Source organism: Stylophora pistillata, chromosome 11 (genome assembly GCF_964205215.1).
Source record: "Stylophora pistillata chromosome 11, jaStyPist1.2, whole genome shotgun sequence".
NCBI classification, from domain to species: Eukaryota; Metazoa; Cnidaria; class Anthozoa; order Scleractinia; family Pocilloporidae; genus Stylophora; species Stylophora pistillata.
Genome location: NC_142529.1, coordinates 14,713,477 through 14,731,116, shown reverse-complemented (window position 1 = coordinate 14,731,116; position 17,640 = coordinate 14,713,477). Strand labels below are relative to the sequence as shown.

General features: G+C 38.7%; 4 protein-coding genes across 6 annotated transcripts in view; 3 read left to right on the top strand and 1 right to left on the bottom strand.

Moving 5' to 3' along the window:
* The window catches only part of LOC111319115 (inactive tyrosine-protein kinase 7), a 344,836-nt gene that overhangs the window by 40,559 nt on the left and 286,637 nt on the right, over positions 1-17,640 (top strand). The gene's annotated exons all lie outside the window — the stretch shown is intronic.
* On the top strand, positions 15-16,897 carry LOC148720204 (uncharacterized). Of its 3 annotated transcripts, none has more exons than XM_088739711.1 (6): positions 15-245; positions 7,232-7,300; positions 7,808-7,825; positions 8,071-8,661; positions 9,055-9,213; positions 16,263-16,897. In XM_088739711.1, exons 1-4 carry the CDS (start codon positions 89-91, stop codon positions 8,226-8,228), a joined length of 402 nt encoding a protein of 133 aa, XP_088595837.1. In that variant the 5' UTR covers positions 15-88; the 3' UTR covers positions 8,229-8,661; positions 9,055-9,213; positions 16,263-16,897. The 3 variants fall into 3 exon arrangements, with proteins under 3 accessions (XP_088595837.1, XP_088595836.1, XP_088595838.1); XM_088739710.1 differs by lacking the exon at positions 16,263-16,897 and adding an exon at positions 10,906-11,042; XM_088739712.1 differs by lacking the exons at positions 7,808-7,825; positions 16,263-16,897 and adding an exon at positions 10,906-11,042.
* Positions 1,721-3,861, top strand: LOC148720206 (uncharacterized). The gene has a single exon (XM_088739670.1). It carries the CDS (start codon positions 1,869-1,871, stop codon positions 3,381-3,383), a length of 1,515 nt encoding a protein of 504 aa, XP_088595796.1. The 5' UTR covers positions 1,721-1,868; the 3' UTR covers positions 3,384-3,861.
* On the bottom strand, positions 3,806-6,759 carry LOC148720205 (uncharacterized). Its single transcript, XM_088739668.1, has 2 exons — positions 6,133-6,759; positions 3,806-5,711 (listed from the first exon to the last, which is right to left on the bottom strand). The coding sequence occupies exons 1-2, from the start codon at positions 6,428-6,430 to the stop codon at positions 4,399-4,401; spliced, it is 1,611 nt and encodes a 536-aa protein (XP_088595794.1). The 5' UTR covers positions 6,431-6,759; the 3' UTR covers positions 3,806-4,398.

Below are 17,640 nucleotides of genomic sequence, written 5' to 3'. Positions count from 1 at the left end.
AATCAAGTACCCTCAGGGAGACTTCTTAGAAAATCACCGAACCGTTATCGACCCCGACTGCGAGCTTGTCGAGTTCTGAGGGGATGTCATGATCATGGCGCAGCCTATCATGTTGCGAACAATAGGAATAGATAATAAAAATTTAATTTTACATACGCAGGAGACACATCTGAAAAGATTGTTGTGGGAACTCATCTTTATCGTCATTTGCTTGAAGTCGAAATCAGTTTATTACACCTTGAAAGGTAAGTCTCATGCTCTCTCACTAATAGTTTGTTCCGGACTAATTCCAAAATATCAACTTTGCCTTTTCGCTTCAGTCGGCATAAAGAAGTCGAGAACGAGGTTTTCCCGCACGTTACCGTCGATAAACGGAAGTTCAATTGAGGAAACAATCAAGCAGTTCTTCAGTTTTGCTTACGCCCAGCCAGTTACGGAGTTCTTTTCTGTTGTCTTCAGTCTGAGAATACTAATTTTATCCAAAAGGGAGATCTATTCCATTCTGTGGACGGAAGTTCTTAAAAGAAACTTGACACAAATAGCTCTTTAGAAGTTCACTTCTTCAGTCGGGTATTTCGCATAAATTTAAATCCGTCAACTTCCCGAAACTAAGCTAAATTGTCCGTTTCACCTGGGGTCTGTCGAAAAAAGATTTCAAAAGTGCGTTTGCTTTCATTCTTTTGCACTAGTACCTCTTTGAAGCTTCCATTATCCGAGAAATAGTGTTCCAGCCCAACAAACAATTGCAAGTACATAAGCATATGGACGTAACTGTTGGTGGGTGCTGTCGAAAAATGTCCTTGTTACGTGACTTTTGATTTAAGGGTAAAACATCCACTCCATGGTGCAGTGTGCTCTACGATGTAACCAGGGTTAGAAAAGTTTGATTTTACTATGATGAGATGGAAACAGCTTTCAGATAACTGGTTTAATGCTAAGTCCTTAACCAGCGTAAATTAAAGTTGATAAAAAGGCGTAAATGTAATCTCATCTCCGATCTAAAAAACCTGGATGGTCATATTTATTGAAAACTGCACAAAAAACGTAATCTTCGTACTGATTATGATTCAATGATACGTGTAAGGAACATGGTCAACATTCTCATTTACAAGGAGGTCTGAGTCATTTAAGCTAGATAGAAGAGTGTTTGTAAGAAGCTGTCTCGTTGTTATGTTAGCCTCGCATCAAAACGAATCGTGATTAAAATTTGTTGAGAAGCGATTGATCATCCAGTTTCTTGAAACTATGTGTATTTTTGAGCAAGCAAACGGAAGAGTGTGATAGTATTGATCCAACAAGGAATTGGAGCTAAAGGATAATGACCCTAGAACCACCCAGAAATGCTGCCCTATAAAAATGCAAGAACACCCTTGGGTACTCTTTCATTTCTCTGTGATCAACGACCCGAGAGGAGATTTCAATTTGTGGGAAAATCACCGAGCCGTGATACACACACTCCAGCTGCGAAGAACCTTTAGTAAACCTTCAAAAGCGTTCCCAACATTTTCGCGACCCGTCACAGCCCACGACGAATAGGAAACGATGGTAAAGATACGTATTAAGTAAAAAAAAAAAAAAGTGAAAAAATAATCGGAGTACAGTCCTTCACTTCAGAAGCCCACCTGGTTGGCATGACGTTTCAGGGATGTAAATGAGTGGTTCGAATCCGTGACCTTTAAGTCACCCGTTTCCTATATTTTAACAATATTCATAACAATAGCCCTTTTTACAGTTCCCGGCGCCATATTGGATTTGTAACCGCGCAAACACGATAGCGAGGCTCCCGGTGACCCGCGTAATACAAAAGCAGTAAATACAGCTGATCGCAATAGGCTTCTCACGTTCAATCGCTTCGAAAACAGTCGAAAATGGTGCTTGTTTACCAAGATAAGGAGATTTCAACGCTAGAGGATATCCAGAAGTTAAAAGTGAAAGATTTGAGGGAGATATTACGTTCAAATTCGGAAGCGACGGGCGGAATTAAAGCGGACTTGGTGTTAAAGGTATACGCTATTCTAATGCGTAATGTGCTACGACCGGGTGAGAATCAACAGCAAACTGGCGATAATATTCCTCAGAATGATCAAAGTACTGCAGAAAATGGAGGCGAATTCAAGTATGATGATACTTTACGAAGAATCTCGGCTCTCGGATGGTCCACTGATTTGCGTCAGCTCCCCGAGCTGAATTTCATTCAGCTTTACGACTACCTTGTTGTGTCAACTCGCAAGTACCGCCACATTGTTCTCAAGGGAACAAACTACAAGAAATTGAAGTCGTATCAATTTTTCTTTGAAGGGAACGTTAAGAGGCTGGAAAGCAAATCCTATGATGGCAAGACGTACGTGAAAGCCACTGTTGTGCCATCGATGAAAAAGTCGCCTTACCGCGTGGTCGTGGAGTTCACACCTCAGTGTGATATATTACGCTCAGCCTGTACCTGTCCTGCGGGGCTTGGCATTCAAGGAAAAGGAAAGTGCAATCATATAGGAGGTGTGTTGTTTGCCTTAGAAGACTTCACAAGACGCGGTCATCAAAATCATCCTGAACCTCTGTCTTGTACATCGCGTCTTTCTGTATGGGTTGTTCCACGCAATCAGAGCGTTGCAGCCAAACCCCTTGACCAGGTCTTAATAAGAAAAATAAGGTTTGGAAAGAAAAACATCCGCCTCAAGCCAAAGTTGATAAACTTTGACCCAAGACCACCACAACAGCGCAACAGGGATGCAGAAGGGTTCAAAACTTTAAGCGAAAACCTCCAAAACTGTCTGCCTTCAAGCTCATTCTTCCTCTTTCACGACCTAAAATCAAACTGTTCTGAGGAACCCACCCTTCAAGAGACTGAAGAGCAAGTCGAGGAAACTGTTGCCTTCACCGACAGCTATGACATAGCTACTAATCGCTTTAAAACTATGATCGATGAACATGTTACGAGCCTAACCATTACACCAGAGGAGATCAAGGAAACTGAGAGGCTGACCAGAGGGCAATCAAAAAACGATTTTTGGTTTGAAAAAAGGAAAACTGTATTAACAGCATCAAATTTTGGAAATGCTGCCAAAACAAAAGTGGAGCAGTCAAATAAAATAAAGGCAATACTTTATGGTAACTTTACAACTGAAGCTGTCCAATATGGAATCGAAAGTGAAGAAAAAGCTGTAAATTTATTTATAAAGGAAATGGGTCAGGATGGAATCAGAGTAAAGGTGGAGGAAACGGGATTGTCATTGTCAAAGGACAAACCATACCTCGGCGCAAGCTTGGACAGAATAGTGACAATAATGGACACTGGTGAAAAATGGGGGATGGAGATCAAGTCTCCTTTCAGCAAAGCTGGCATGACTGTCGATGAAGCTTGTAAAGCAAAGAATTTTTTACTGTAAAAACTAGCTGATGGGTCTGTTCAACTGAAAAGGAACCACAACTACTTTTGTCAAATTCAAGGTCAGCTGTACTGTTCCCTCATACCCCTTGAAGGCATTTTTTTAGTAGTGTGCTTTGGAGAAAACATGCCACTGTTTATTGAAAAAATTCACTTTGATAACAGCAAATGGCGCGATGACTTGTTACCAAAGATTGATTATTTTTATCGAAGGGCTTTTTTTCCTGAGGTGCTGACCGCACGAGTGAAAAGAGGAAAGGTCCTTTACCTACATGGTGGTTGGCTTCCATTCGGGCACTATTCAAGCTCAAGAAGTGGTTTAAAGTTAACACTTCAGAGAGAAAAATGAGGTGAACAATGAATACTTGTAAATATTAAGGGTAAAATTCAAAACCATTCTTTTCTTTAAGCATGAACAGTGCAAAAAATACATGTAATTTCATTTTTTACTGAAATAAAGTAAACACTTGGTTCCATGATTATTTGTTTTATATTAATTATGTCTGTGTCTCAAAAGGAATGTCAGATTTTTCCATAGAAAAAAAAAAGCTTATTAACCGAGCTTAGGTTGTCTGTCTGTATGTGACAATCTTGACCTTGGTCATGAGTACAGATCTCACTTCATTCAGCCTGTACTCATGACCAAGGTCAAAATTCTCCCATACAGACCCCCTGGTTGGTTAATAAGACAGTGGTACAAAATCCCAATGGTTACATAGAGTATGAAACTAATGGAAGCTAAGAGGCTGATTACATGAACCGGGCTGAGCTGGCTAGCTGGGCTTCTGTCACACTTGTAAAATGCAACAAAAGTAGAAAAACATTCCGCCTATTTAACATGCAGACAATGATATTGTTATAGTCCCTTTAAAAACGCCATTTTCTTTCAAGCTGTTGCCAAGTAGCCATGCTACTGAACAAAAGTCATCCCAGCTAACCAGGGCAGCCTGCCTGTTAATCAGCCTAAAATTACAGAATGTATACACACACTCACTATATGAAAGCTTAAGTGGGAATCATGAGCTATTAGCCGGTGGCAGTAAAGGGGGTAGAAAATTTGTCAGAAGGCCACAGACAGTTGCAATTTGTGTTGCATAAGGGCTTAAGGTGTTCGGTAAAATGCCATCTAAAATGTGGGAAGTCTTAATGCGGCCAATAGCACGCTCCACATGAATCCGGACTGAAGCGATGCTCATAGTTTCTTCGGTTTCAGCTGCCGTCATTTGTTCACGACCGGCCAGAAATGGTGGCATGTTAACTGAAACACCAGCAGGTACAATTGCAGAAATGTCAAATCCTCGGTCTACCATGACATTGTCACCCGCTTCCAACAAATCCAATACTCCACTCTCTCTTGTTATTTGCTTATCAGACACACGCCCTCCCCAGAGATCTAACAGGAAAGTTACCTGTCCATTTGGGGTTACCCCAACTAGCAACTTCCAGGTATTATGATGTTTATAATCGGACCATGTCTCTGACTGGGCCAGCATAGCAGAAGGCCGCTGAATAAAAAGTTCCGTGCAGTCTAGAATGATCCTGGTTGTGGCATAGTGAGCAAACTCCTTTGGCATGTTTTTGCGGACAAGTTCCTGAGTGGGGAATGGAAACAGTTCCTTCATTTCATAGTACAACAAATTTATCCAGGTGATACAAATCCTAGATACTAGGCTGGTACTGATACCAAATCTGTCGGCAAGGTCTTGCACAAAGAGGCCAGCCTTCAGTCGCATGAGTACGAGAAGAAACTCATCCAGATAACTAAGCTTTCTTGAAGGGCCAGATTTACGCTTGTTATCATCAGTTTGATAAGGCTGGCTTTCCTTTAGTAGATTTTTGCCCTTCCAATACTGCATTTTGGCAAGCTTTGGTTCAATGTACTTGTAGATGCTAATCAATGCATCATAACTTGGGAAGCCAGTGTAAAATAAAACCGCAGCATTGTCATCCTTAATTTTTTCGAGTGAAAATTGCTGTTCCAGTAACACTGCTTTTTCCTTTTCTGCTTCACAGAGCTTTTCCTGGCAGTCAGCTAGTTCAATTTCAAGTAAGGCAATTTTTCTTTGCAGTTCAAGGAAAATATCAGGCTCTGTTTGAGGGGTCTCACTCTCCAATTCAACAGCATTTTCATCAAACTGTGACAATGAACCAGCAGCAGAAGTTGAGGGTTCATCAGAGGAAAATGCTCTGTAGGCTCCAACATGCAATGCTGACACTGCTTCTCCAACAGACTCTGGAGTTGACTCATCGGTTACTTGTTGCATTCTTTCCGCTGGTGCCTTCCTTTGCTTCTTTCCCAAGGTCCAGCTAAAAAGACAAGGCTCTGCACCTAATAAATAAATAAATTAATTAATAAACAAATAATAAATTAAGCTGCAATAATTTATTACTTTTAAAGTCCAGCAAAACATATAACACATTATGAAACACTGGACTCATAAAGTTCACAATAAACAACACACATATGAACAATACAAACATTTTACATTTTCTTAGCTTAACACTGCTCATGTGTACGAAACAAGACACAGCAAAATAATCAGAAATTTTAACATACAATGTAAACAATACTCGCTCAAAAAATACAAGCACAGTCTGTGATTTGGAAAAACTTTAAGGGCTACTTGGTATTAAAAAGACCAAAATATCTTCGCATTTTTAGTTTTTCATAGTTTAAATGCGAAATGCACTCAGCACTGTTGTCATGTAAACAAAACAAAAGCACAACAAACGACCGAAATATCACAAACCTTTCTTTAAAATCCAGCGACCAGTAAGTTTTTTTGAAATATCTTCGGTTCGAAAATGTTCATGGCAAAGAACGGTGGAAGTGGAAACGACAAATCCATCCTGTCCATGTCGCCGCTTGATGAGGGAACACCACCGTTTTCTTCGCTGAGCGTCCTTAGGAAACTCGAAGAAATGGTAACTTGTTCGCGTTCCGTTAATGTCGTAGGCGCTATTATTACAGTCAAAAGCTGCACAATACTTTCCTCTTCTCTTTCGAGTAACAGGGGACGTTTCCTCGGTGCTTAAACTTTCATTCATTCATTCATTTCATTCATTTCTAAAAATACTCGAGAAACTGACAACACACTTGAGAAATCAACCAAAATTCTTTACGACGCCTGCATCGGGTCACCGGGAGCCTCGCTATCGTGTTTGCGCGGTTACAAATCCAATATGGCGCCGGGAACTGTAAAAAGGGCTATTGACAGTTTCGAATTTAGAAATATGCCCTTCTAGTCATCAGTTTCGCTATGAGGAAAATAGTAACAAAAAATGAAACGATTCTTAAGTATTCATTAAAAACCTGTTGTTCAAGAACAAACCATCGCATTTATGACAGGTTAAGTTAGATCGCGTAATGGATAATTCGACGAAATTTTCTCACGTTTATCGCTTAGGATTTAATGCTAAAAACATCACATCTTCGGTGTAGTCGTCAATGAAAGGTAACCAGGTTGGTTAATGTCAAATGTTGATATTATGGTAAAGAACTTGGAGAGGATGAGCATTTTGTAAGAGACCGTTTTGTAGTTTGGAGTTTAACTGGCATGACGTATGGTCATCACAAAATTCAACAGATTTAATCATATTCTAAGTCACTCAACAAAGCTTTTCATTCCGGCGAATATCACACCTGGTGAGTTGTGTCTGAAAAAGCCAACAAACAAAGTGACCAGCGGTTTGATGTAGTAGAATCAATTTTAATGAAGGGGCCGTGGGCTCCATAATGTGGGTGATATTTGCAATAGTAATTTTGTTCATCATGCATGGAATCTAATCATAAATTAAAGCATGCACATGTCACACTTTGAATTAATGTTCACTGCTATTTTCTTCCAGAATTCGAGCAATTGTTGACAATGGAAACTTTTTGGGTCTGTATCATCTTAACTTTGGCCCTGTCTTCAGGTAGGAAGCATTTTATGCGTAAATTTTGTACAGAGGAATCATCTACAAAGGGACTCCGCTAACTCAAACTCCCAATGGAAAGGAATATGATTCGAGCTAGCAGGGTTCGAGTTATCATAAGAGATTATAACTGTTTCAACCGACATCTTATTGGGGAGATCAAACAAACCGATCAAACGCTATTGACAGTCACTGATACATGGTCATTATCTATATTATCATCATCATCACTATTCATAACTATACGGGTTTCTAAAAGATCTGTAGGGTTGTTTCCACAATGTCACATTGCCTTGGGTTGGTCACCGGTCAAACTAGTCTTTAACGCTTTGTCTGCGCTCTAACATCTTTGTTATGATTCTAGTTGTTCTAAAAAATATTTGTTTCTTAGTTGCCCTCGAGATCCTTAGGACCACATCATTTAGGACGCTACCAGCATCAATATTTTATTTTATATTGTTTTTGGGTATTATAATGAATAGTATTTCATTTCATTTTCATCCCCAGATTTATCTCAGGCAGAAGGTTTGTTATTTTGCATTTTTCCCGTGAACATCAGACCCAATTATACGCAACAGATATCTAAGAGTGTATCGGCTCAGTACAATTATGTCGTGCGCTATCTTAAAGGCCAACTTTAATCTCTGCTGTGACCATGCGCAACATACGAGACACGAAGTTTTTCCTCAGACTGCGTAACTTTGTTTGCACGTCGACTCACAAAAGGATAATAATTAATAATTAATAATTAATCATGTTACTACCGGTAGGTGGCTGTAAAGATCAAATACTGGATATCGCAATTCTGGCTGACGTATCACGAAGTATGAACTCCAGGCAACGCAGTGATAAGATAAAACTCATCGATGAGCTGGTGGAAAAGAAAGGTGTTTACCCGTCAGGCCCCGGTTGTTCAAAGGATGGATAACGCTATACACTGAATAAATCTCTATCCGGTGGAGAGCGCAGTACGTTTTGGTAACACTTATCCGCTGGATAGCGATTTATCCGCTGGATAGTGTTATCCGCCCTTTGAACAACCGGAGCCAGGAAATCATTTTGCTCTAATAACCTTTGCAAAGGAAGGCATTATCGAAAGCAATTTCAACGATGAGTCATACCACGAAGAAGACAAATTAAAGCACTTTGTTCAGAAGACAGTCAGCGTGAGACCTAAGGCCTGGGGAACACGAACAGACCTTGCCATGGATCTTGCCGCCAGGGAGTTGTTTACCAAACAAGGAGGAGACAGGCCAGATGCTAAGAACTTCATAATCATGTTTACAGATGGAAAACCTTAAAAGTCAAAGAGGGATAAACGACCTGAGATTCCGTTTGAGGATTCCACTGAAATGTTGGAGGTAAAAAAAACAAACAGACCAGTTTAACTGAAAGGATTCCGTTTTCGCTCTTCGTTTTGTTTGAGGGCAAGTTTTGTTAGTTTGTTTTTAATTTTCGATCACATTCGGGGAGCTAACAACATTAACGTAAATACGCTTTGCTATGGAAAATACCATACCAAACAATGAATACAGACCAACTTGAATGATAATTCGTGTATCGTTTTATGGAAATTGACACGACAAAGATTATACCAGAGAAACTTTGAATTCTCTCTTCCGAAGTTGATTTTCGAAGAAGTATCGCGAAAACTTCAGAACGTTCCAGAATTTGAACACGTGCGTTAAGCTGATATTAGAATGATTGTTGCAGCTCATAACCTTGTTAAAATCAGAATCACTGTCTTTCAACAGAGAAAAGGTGTGAGCATAATTGTTGTCGGAGTCGGTAAAAACGTACGTAAAGAAAAAGGAACAATGTCCAAGATTGCTGGCAAGAAGGGAAAAGTCCTTCTGTATCCTAATTTTGATGACCTCCCCGGACATTTGGACGACATCGTGAAAGCTAAAGTGGTAAGCTGTCCTTGTCAAATTGCTTTATCTTTCAGTGTGTTTAGAATAGTTATTTTGACCTTGTATGGTAAACACATTTTCTTTAAATCGGCCGATAGTGTTAAGAATAAAGGCTGATAGTTTCGAAAGAAACTGTTTGGGGCTGCGTCGGTGGGAGTAAGGAAATAATTTGGATATATCAACAAAGTTGAAGTGGTAAATTGGCCACCGTAATGATTACAGAAGCTGACGTTTCGAGCGTTAGCCCTTCGTCGGAGCGAATAGAGGAATTGTGGGTTGTCATAATACGTTAATTTATTCCAATGCCATTGCATTACAATTGAAGTTAAAACACTACTTATATCTATGAAATTGTTTTGCAGTAGGGTTGTTGGCTCCATGCATAAACATGTTATAATACTTCGACAATTACAAGTTATCAAATGGCTTTTTACCTTTCTCTCTTGAATATTAGAACCCTAATCCATAATAAACCGTTCTAACTTGAGCTGAGAACTTTTTGCCAGTTAACACACATCTAGAAATTTGCGATAAGCGCCTTTCAACTAAACTTGAATTACTTCAGATGTCTGTACTTTCTAATTGTGACTAAGCCTGCTATTCTTCCTCCTCTTTGACGATATTCAAATAGCTTTTCAACAGAAGATTGCTTTCGAACTCAAGGATGTTTACACAATACACAAAAGAATCTCGCGTGATTGGTTTCTAATGTCCCACTGTGTAGATACAGGCGAGGTAAATTAATTTCGTTGCTGAGAAAATGAGAAAAAATCAATTAAAGGCTATCGTCTAGTCGCACCAAGAACTTTCAGAGGTAACTAATATTTACTGACATTGGGAAAAGGATTGCACTGAAAAGAAGATCTGGAAACGAAAATATTGTCACTAAAAACTCAAATTATGCTCAATTTGCGTCAGGTATAAATTAACGACTTTCTGTTTCCATCCTATTTGTAGCAGTATTGAAAAAAAAAGTCGTGGGCTCAACCTAAATCTCTAAATATATAACTCAGCTACTAGACATTAACCGGAAGTCTTATGAATCATTGATAAGTCAAATTAAAAAAGCGTATCCAATTCTCGTGAAAAGTAAATAATTCAGTTGCGGGCAAGTTTTACATGTAAATACTTTGCACCAACTATGTACAGCAAAAAATAATGTCTACAACTGTTTACACTGTTGAATAATTTAAAAGCTCTCTGCATTGCATCCCTACATGTACCCTGAAATGACGTCTGACATTCTGGTGATATATTTTGGGTTCTTACATTATATGCCAAGGAAATCTGCTTTTTCTGAATCGAACTTACAAGTGTGTAAATCTAGGCTCCATGATCCATGCTTGGAGCGATGCGAATATTAATGCATTTTAGCCCTATTTTTCTGCAATTTCTTTAAATTTTAATGACCACCAATGCATTGAGAATAACTCCAACATTTGTTATAATTTAGAATTCTAAATATGAATGAGTAATTTATTCCTAAGCTTAAGATTGTTCGCCTCTCGGAAGAGATTTGGGTTTGACAAAAATACAGGCATATTCCTGTTTTATGTCCAGAATCCAACATAAACTTCTCGCTTGATATTTCTGAAACACAACCAGCAGATATAGTAAAGTTTGTACCTACTCAGCATCCAACGAATGAAAAAGAGTTGTAAATATTTTACCGGACTATATTCCTTTCCATAGGTGTCCGTTCGCAGATGTAGGTACTCTTGTACTTACCCGACATCCAACGAATAAAAAGGGCTGTAAATATATATACCGGATTGTATTCCTTTTAACAAGTTTCCGTTAGCTGATGTCTGTGCACTTATAGTGGCTGGTGACTTAATTTGTTTATAATAAAACCTGTACATGTTGAATAAAATGAAAAAAACCTTGGAAACCGCTCCTGAGGTTTAAAATCTTCCCGTCGCTTTATCGATTTCGACTAAATTATGAAAATGCACCAATAAGGAGTTGTTAAATATAATCAACTTTAATATGTTTATGGTTAGACATCCATGTCGTCTATCTCTTAGCCACCTGTCAAGTGAGAACTTTGGATGTTCCCGCTCATTCGCAGCCAGTATTCCTTTTGCATTATAGGAAAGTTAATTGCTCTTCCTGCATTTCAACAATTTTCTCTATGATTTTATTAGCTTTGAAAAAACTTTCTCATTAGGCTTCAAAAAATTGCGTAATTCATAATAAAAGAAGGGTGTTATGACGAAAGCAATATGCCTCGAATGCAGAGTTCTAAAAATTACAAGACAAGCGTTTGGTATATGGTTAACGCCTGATTGCCCCAAGTGTGCGGGTATCTCTATATTTTTCATTCACCATCATCTTGAAAACAACAAAAATAAATGAAAATTCTGTCCTTTAAAATGCCTTTTTATTTCATGAAAAGCAAAGATTGGAGTCGCTGCTATCTCTTCATTTTTTTTCCCTTTCGAAGCCTAAATTAACTCGCTGGAAAAAAATAATTTGCACCCGAGGAAATTCGCTGGATAGCTGGTAGCACTTCAAGTTGCGAAATATTTCTGCATTGAAATAAATCCTTTATCAACCAAGCTTGTTCGGTCAAGATGGCTGGATATAAGCCCCTTTCTTTGCGAAAAAAGAACCCGTCCAATATCCAGCAATATTGACCTCACGCTTGGTTAATAACGCATATAACTTGATACGTCGTCCTGGCATTCTAGGAAAGAAATCAGGGATGAAACTCCGTCGAAATGCTCGCAGCTACTACAATCTTTCCTTTCCATGAAAAAGTAATCTTTTATTCTAATTTGTTGCGGTGACTATTTGTTGGTTTCACGACCTCTTTCAGTTTGATTTACCCTCAAAAAGAGTCACAGAACAAGGGAACAAATAGGCATAATCACGTCACGCAATACATCAGGCCAGATTTGTCTAACTGGATTTCTTGATTACAAGGAATTGCTAAGTTTCTTGCTCAAGAAAGTTACGGTCAGATAAAGCATAAAATCATAAATGACAGGAAATTATTTGCAGACCAAACTAAACCGTTTCTGAAGTCACCATAGCGAGTGATTTTGGAGCGGAATGTCTGCCCGCTCAGGCAGTTCCTTCTCGATTGCAACAAAGGAGTGTGTCTAAAGTCATTACTGCGCGTGATCTTAAGCTCACTGCCACTGACCAGTTAGAACCCTGGGATGATCATGTCCACGATGTATGACGAATCAACGGTTTCTCCTACGGCTTCAGCACTGTCATACCACCAGTATCCTGAGTCATTCACCAGCTTTTGTTTTCACTGTTTGAAAACCGACCGAGAAGAGTCCAGGCCTCATCCAATGATACTATGTCGCAATAAACCTGGAGAGAAAGTATGAATCCCATATAAACTTGCATTCTTTGATCCAATTCTATTTTTTCGTGTATTTTCTGAAAGTTAAGATACCGGTAATAATAATTCAGGTACTAGAAGTTTGTTGGATTTCATTTTTGTTTCCTGAGGCTCTAGCCAATATCTACCGCTGACTGCCATCCCTTGTTCGCTGGCTTTGATCTCTCCACAGGAATCTCGGGAATGGAGCCTAAAGAAACTTGGCAAAAAGAGCAATAAAATGGTTATCGTTCGATAACAATTACTTTCTGGATCCTCTTACATTTTATTAACCAAGCAAAGATCATTAATTTCAACAAGGTATATTTCATATCAAATCGCATAATATAGTTACATTTTTTCATTTTTGTACTAGTCTTTAATACAAAAATACTGATAAAGACTATGTTTTTTGCATCCACACCTCTGTTTTTCCACCGTGGCATGTAAAATCTAGTTTCATCTTCGACAAACTTCTCAGGTCTTGCTTCCTTGGTTCCCTTATTCAACAAACAAATTTTACCAGTTTTGACGTAATTGTAGCTTTGACAAGTGAGCTCGCTGTAGCAAAACACCAGACATTGGCACGGATCTTTTCACCGTTTTGTGTTAAAGACGTGACCTTTGAGAGCCTTTACACTCTCTGACTGCTCAACGGGCTGCACACCCCGGACTAGCGGCTATGCGCACAGGGAGCACAGGTAAAAATTAGGGTGGATACAGTACTGATAACATCTGGCTTGGATCGAGTGATGCTGCAAAGAAAAAAAAAAACAGGTTAAGTGGTTGTGAATGACTACCGAGTAGACCTCCATTATAAGCAGAGTAAGACCCACGTGTTCTCCTCTCCCAAGAAGATTCGTAACGAATCGGAGAGTAGTTTGCCGTCGCTGACTGGTATTGCTCAAGGCCTCATACGAAACACTCATGCCAAAGTACTAATAACTAGACGCATATTTATGTTCATTCGCGTATTCTATTGGCAAGAAACTTTGTTTTTTGTGTCTACATTTGCCTAAGTTTTTTTTTAGCAATTATTGGTATATCCCTTAACTGTTTTATGTCTGGGTATGCCAGAGATGCAGTTTACTCGCATATGTATACAAGGAACTGAAAACGGCATCCGTTACGTAGTGTGAAGCCCTTTTCTGAGGTGGGGGGAGGTAGTGCCATATATTATTGGATATTGTTTCCATACTTTTTGCTAGACACCATTTTTTTTTTTTTAGTTTTGACTGAATTGAATTGTTTTTCAGGTTAAGGGGTTGTAGCGGGGTGACGGGGTGAGTCATTTGCCAAATAGGCTGTCTTCTCATGTTTTCTCTTTTTTGGTTAACAAAAGATTCTAGGTTGAGATAGCTTTTTTAGTTATAAACAGCCCCTAATGCTTATTTTTCTTATCACCAAAAGAAAACAAAAAGTCACTACCAAAGCTTGTTAACAGATGATAGCTGGTTGTGTTTTAAACTTTGTTTACGGTTGGCGGTTGATTATTGATCTCACTTACTCTCTACGGGACACCTAAAACAAATAGCTTCACATTTGTTAAACATGATACCGACAAAGTGTAACTTTGACAAGACCGAACTCCGATGAAAATTCGTACCCAAAAAACTTAGTAGCTTCTATTGTGTACATTATTTCAAATCACAATTTCCTCACCTATCCTGAGAGTTATTATGATAGAGCGCGCACGCAAGTCCTAATGGGCCACCGGGGTGTATATTTCTTCAAAGAATAACTTCGACTATTTGGATATATCAACAAAGTTGAAATGGTAAATTGGCCACAGTAACGTTTACAAAAGCTGACGTTTCGAGCGTTAGCCATTCGTCGGAGCGAAGGGCTAACGTTCGAACGCTAACGCGGCTCCGACGAAGGGCTAACGCTCGAAACGTCAGCTTTTGTAATCGTTACGGTGGCCAATTTACCATTTCAACTTTGTTGATATATCCAAATTATTTCGTTACCTCCACCGACGCAGCCCCAAACAGTTTCTTTAGAAACTATCAGCCTTTAATAACTTCGACTGCCGAGTTATAAAAGTTACAAGACAAGCGTTTTTTTATATGCTTAACACCTGTCGAGAATATGTTTTTGCGGTGCTAGAATTTTACCACAAGAGTTTTCTTCAATCAAAACAAATGATTTCAACTAAAAATGACACCAGCGAATAATGATGTACCCAGAGAGAGACTCATTCCGTAGGAGAATATAAAAAGAAGGGAGGCAGTTACTCGAATTCAAACAATTTCCTTTCCAAATAATTACTACATCAATTTCAACTTCCCCAAGCGCGAGGCTTTTCATCAACATAGACTCTTTCTTGAGTGCGTGCAAGCACCAAACATATCAACAGATTTGCGAAAATATTTTCATTTATTCTGGATAACCTTGATAAAATTTTAGTGGATCTTTATATTAGTGGTCGTAAATTCTTTGAGAGAACTTTAGTCTTGAAATATCTCTTGGCCTCACCAGCAACTATTTTACTACTCTCGTGCTCTGCAAACTTCCTGCGCGCGTCTATTTCACGATACGCATGCAACAAGCGCGACCAAATTTTTAATTTTCCGTGGTTAGTTGGTTTTGTTCTGGTTTGTTTTTCTCATATTCCATAACAATTGAATTTGTCTTAGATAAAACGAGTACATATTGAAGAAAATAAAATAAACCCTCGGAAACTGTTATTGAAGTGTAAAACCTTCCTTCGCTTCATTGTGCATCGGTTTTAAATGAGTTAAGAAAATGTTCCAAATAAAGATTTGTTAAATATAACTAATTTTGATACGTTCACAGTTAGATATTTATTCACAGTCAGCATTCCTTTCGTATCATTAACAAGTAAAATAATTTCTCGTCTGCATTTCAACAGTTCTCATGACAGGACGGAAAACGCGTGCACCGTAAGTACCTCCCGTTGTCCCATACAAAGCCTTAGAAAAGTTTTCTAACGCTTTGTATGAGAAAACGGGAGGTACTTACAATGCACGGATTTTCCGTCCTGTCATGTGTTTGTTTGTATTAGCTATGAAAAACTTCCTCATTAAACTTCCAAAAATTGCGTAATATATAACACAGGAAGGGTGCCATGACGGAAATAGTATGCCTCGAATGCCGAGTTCTAAAAGTTACAGGACAACTGTTTTGGTATATTTAACACCTGTCTGCAATATGTTTTCGGGGTGTGGAAATGAAAAGAATAAATCCTGTCGACTAATATGACAACAGCAAATAATAATGTACCCAAAGGGAGATTCTTATTTCACTGGAGAAAGTAAAAAATAAGGGAAGCAATAAGTCGAATTCAAAACGATTCCTTTCCAAATAGTTAATACATCAACTATTACTTCCCTGAGTGCGAGGCTTTTCATAAACATAGGCTCTCCCTTGACAGCATGGGAGCACCAGACATATCTACGGATTTGCGAAAATATTTTCATTAATTTTGGAGGACCTTGATAAAGCTTTGGTAGATCTTTTGTCTCAAAAGAGTTCGAGACTATAAGCAGGGAAAAATATTTCCAGTTAAGGAATTGCGTATATTTTCCGGTCATAACTAAAAGCTTTGTAAGCTTAAGTTTGCATTTTGTAAAAAAGAATCAAGATAATTTTTAAAGGGGACAATGAGTTATGTAGCCACTTTATTAGTTAGGCCTCTATCTACGAGAGTTTCAGTCCTTGAAAATGTGTTTTCTTTCTGTTTTAGTAAATTGTATATCTGAAAAATTTAGAGGAGAAAAACAAAGGTCTCTCATCAACAAATGCAAGATTCAATACCTACCATCCGACCAGGATGAATTGTCCGAGGGGGAGAACCAGAGACATGAGGAAAAAGTGAAACAAAACTCCCATGTCCTCGAAAAACCAGCTGAAAAGAAATCCTTTTGATGTTTTGGAACTGTTAAGCAAACTGAGGAGCTAAACAGCAGTTTTATTTAAGGCTACACTTCCTAAAAACGTTCTAGCCTATCACATTTGGCCAAGATATATGAAAGATGTTTCACCACCCGTCACATAGACGCTGTCAGATTAATTGATGTGTACTGAAATAGTTAAATTAGTTTCTTTTCTCCTCGAGAAGTTATTTCCGTCCTTCACTCGCTATCCTTAAGGACTCTTTTCGTACCTTTTTCAGTGATTAGATATAAGCAGCATCAAAAGAACAGAAAGTATAAGGTCAACCCTGTTGTTAACTATCGCTGTCGATTAGAGCGGTTTTCTCGACTTCCCGTTGAAGAAAAAAAGGCTTTCCTTTTTTTGCTCAACTTGCGGATTTATAAACGGACTACATGAAATGACTTCTTCTTCTTTTCGATTCGTCTGAAAAACTTGTTTGAAATACAATAAGCTAACGCTTTTAAATCGATGTATAGAATTTTTGATCTCAATCACTCATCGTGACACATATTTGCTAAACGTAACGATATTTACCCACCCAAAACTAATTGGAGTACCTCATCAGTCGGTCTCTACGAAAGGAAATATTTATTAGTTCATCCAAAAAACGAAGCTGCGCGTCGCTATTTAAATTCGTAGATTAACTTCCTTGGAGAGAATGATTCGGTAAAAAAAACTCCATTCAAGGTAATTCTGCCTCAAAATTCCCCTAGACAAAGAATGCTGTCTTCAGTTTGTTTAATGAGTCTGATATCAGTCAATGGTGTCAATCGTCAAAGGTTAAACTCTGACCTCCCCCCTCCCCCTCCCCTTCCCCTCCCACCGACTGAGGATAATCCTTGTGAAATAAACTCAAATCCCCTACCGGCTTAGCTGTCAATAAAAGTTTGATCTTCATATTTTGTGATCAAAATGGCCTGTGGGACTTTGTGTTGGCTATGTAAATGAACTCCTAATGAAAACACAAACCTTATTCCAACAACACCAATCGCGTTTGGATAAACACATAATTGTCGCAGAATCCAAATGGCGAAACTCGCAATGCAAGAAGTTGACAGGAGTTAAGCAAGACAAAACGGCGAGCGGTTTCTCGAAAATGATAAAGGTGCGCGGACAAAATACTTAAACATAAGGTTCGTGTGGCTCTAAAATTTGCTTTTTTACTATAACTAAACTTCAAACTGTAC

Excerpts from the sequence above, each read along its gene's own strand:
- LOC148720205 (XM_088739668.1), bottom strand. The coding sequence starts at position 6,430 with ATGAATGAAAGTTTAAGCACCGAGGAAACGTCCCCTGTTACTCGAAAG. Across the intron at positions 5,712-6,132 it reads TCGCTGGATTTTAAAGAAAG|GTGCAGAGCCTTGTCTTTTT; the intron begins GTTTGTGATATT and ends TTTATTTATTAG.
- LOC148720206 (XM_088739670.1), top strand. The coding sequence starts at position 1,869 with ATGGTGCTTGTTTACCAAGATAAGGAGATTTCAACGCTAGAGGATATC.
- LOC148720204 (XM_088739711.1), top strand. The coding sequence starts at position 89 with ATGATCATGGCGCAGCCTATCATGTTGCGAACAATAGGAATAGATAAT. Across the intron at positions 246-7,231 it reads AGTTTATTACACCTTGAAAG|AATTCGAGCAATTGTTGACA; the intron begins GTAAGTCTCATG and ends ATTTTCTTCCAG.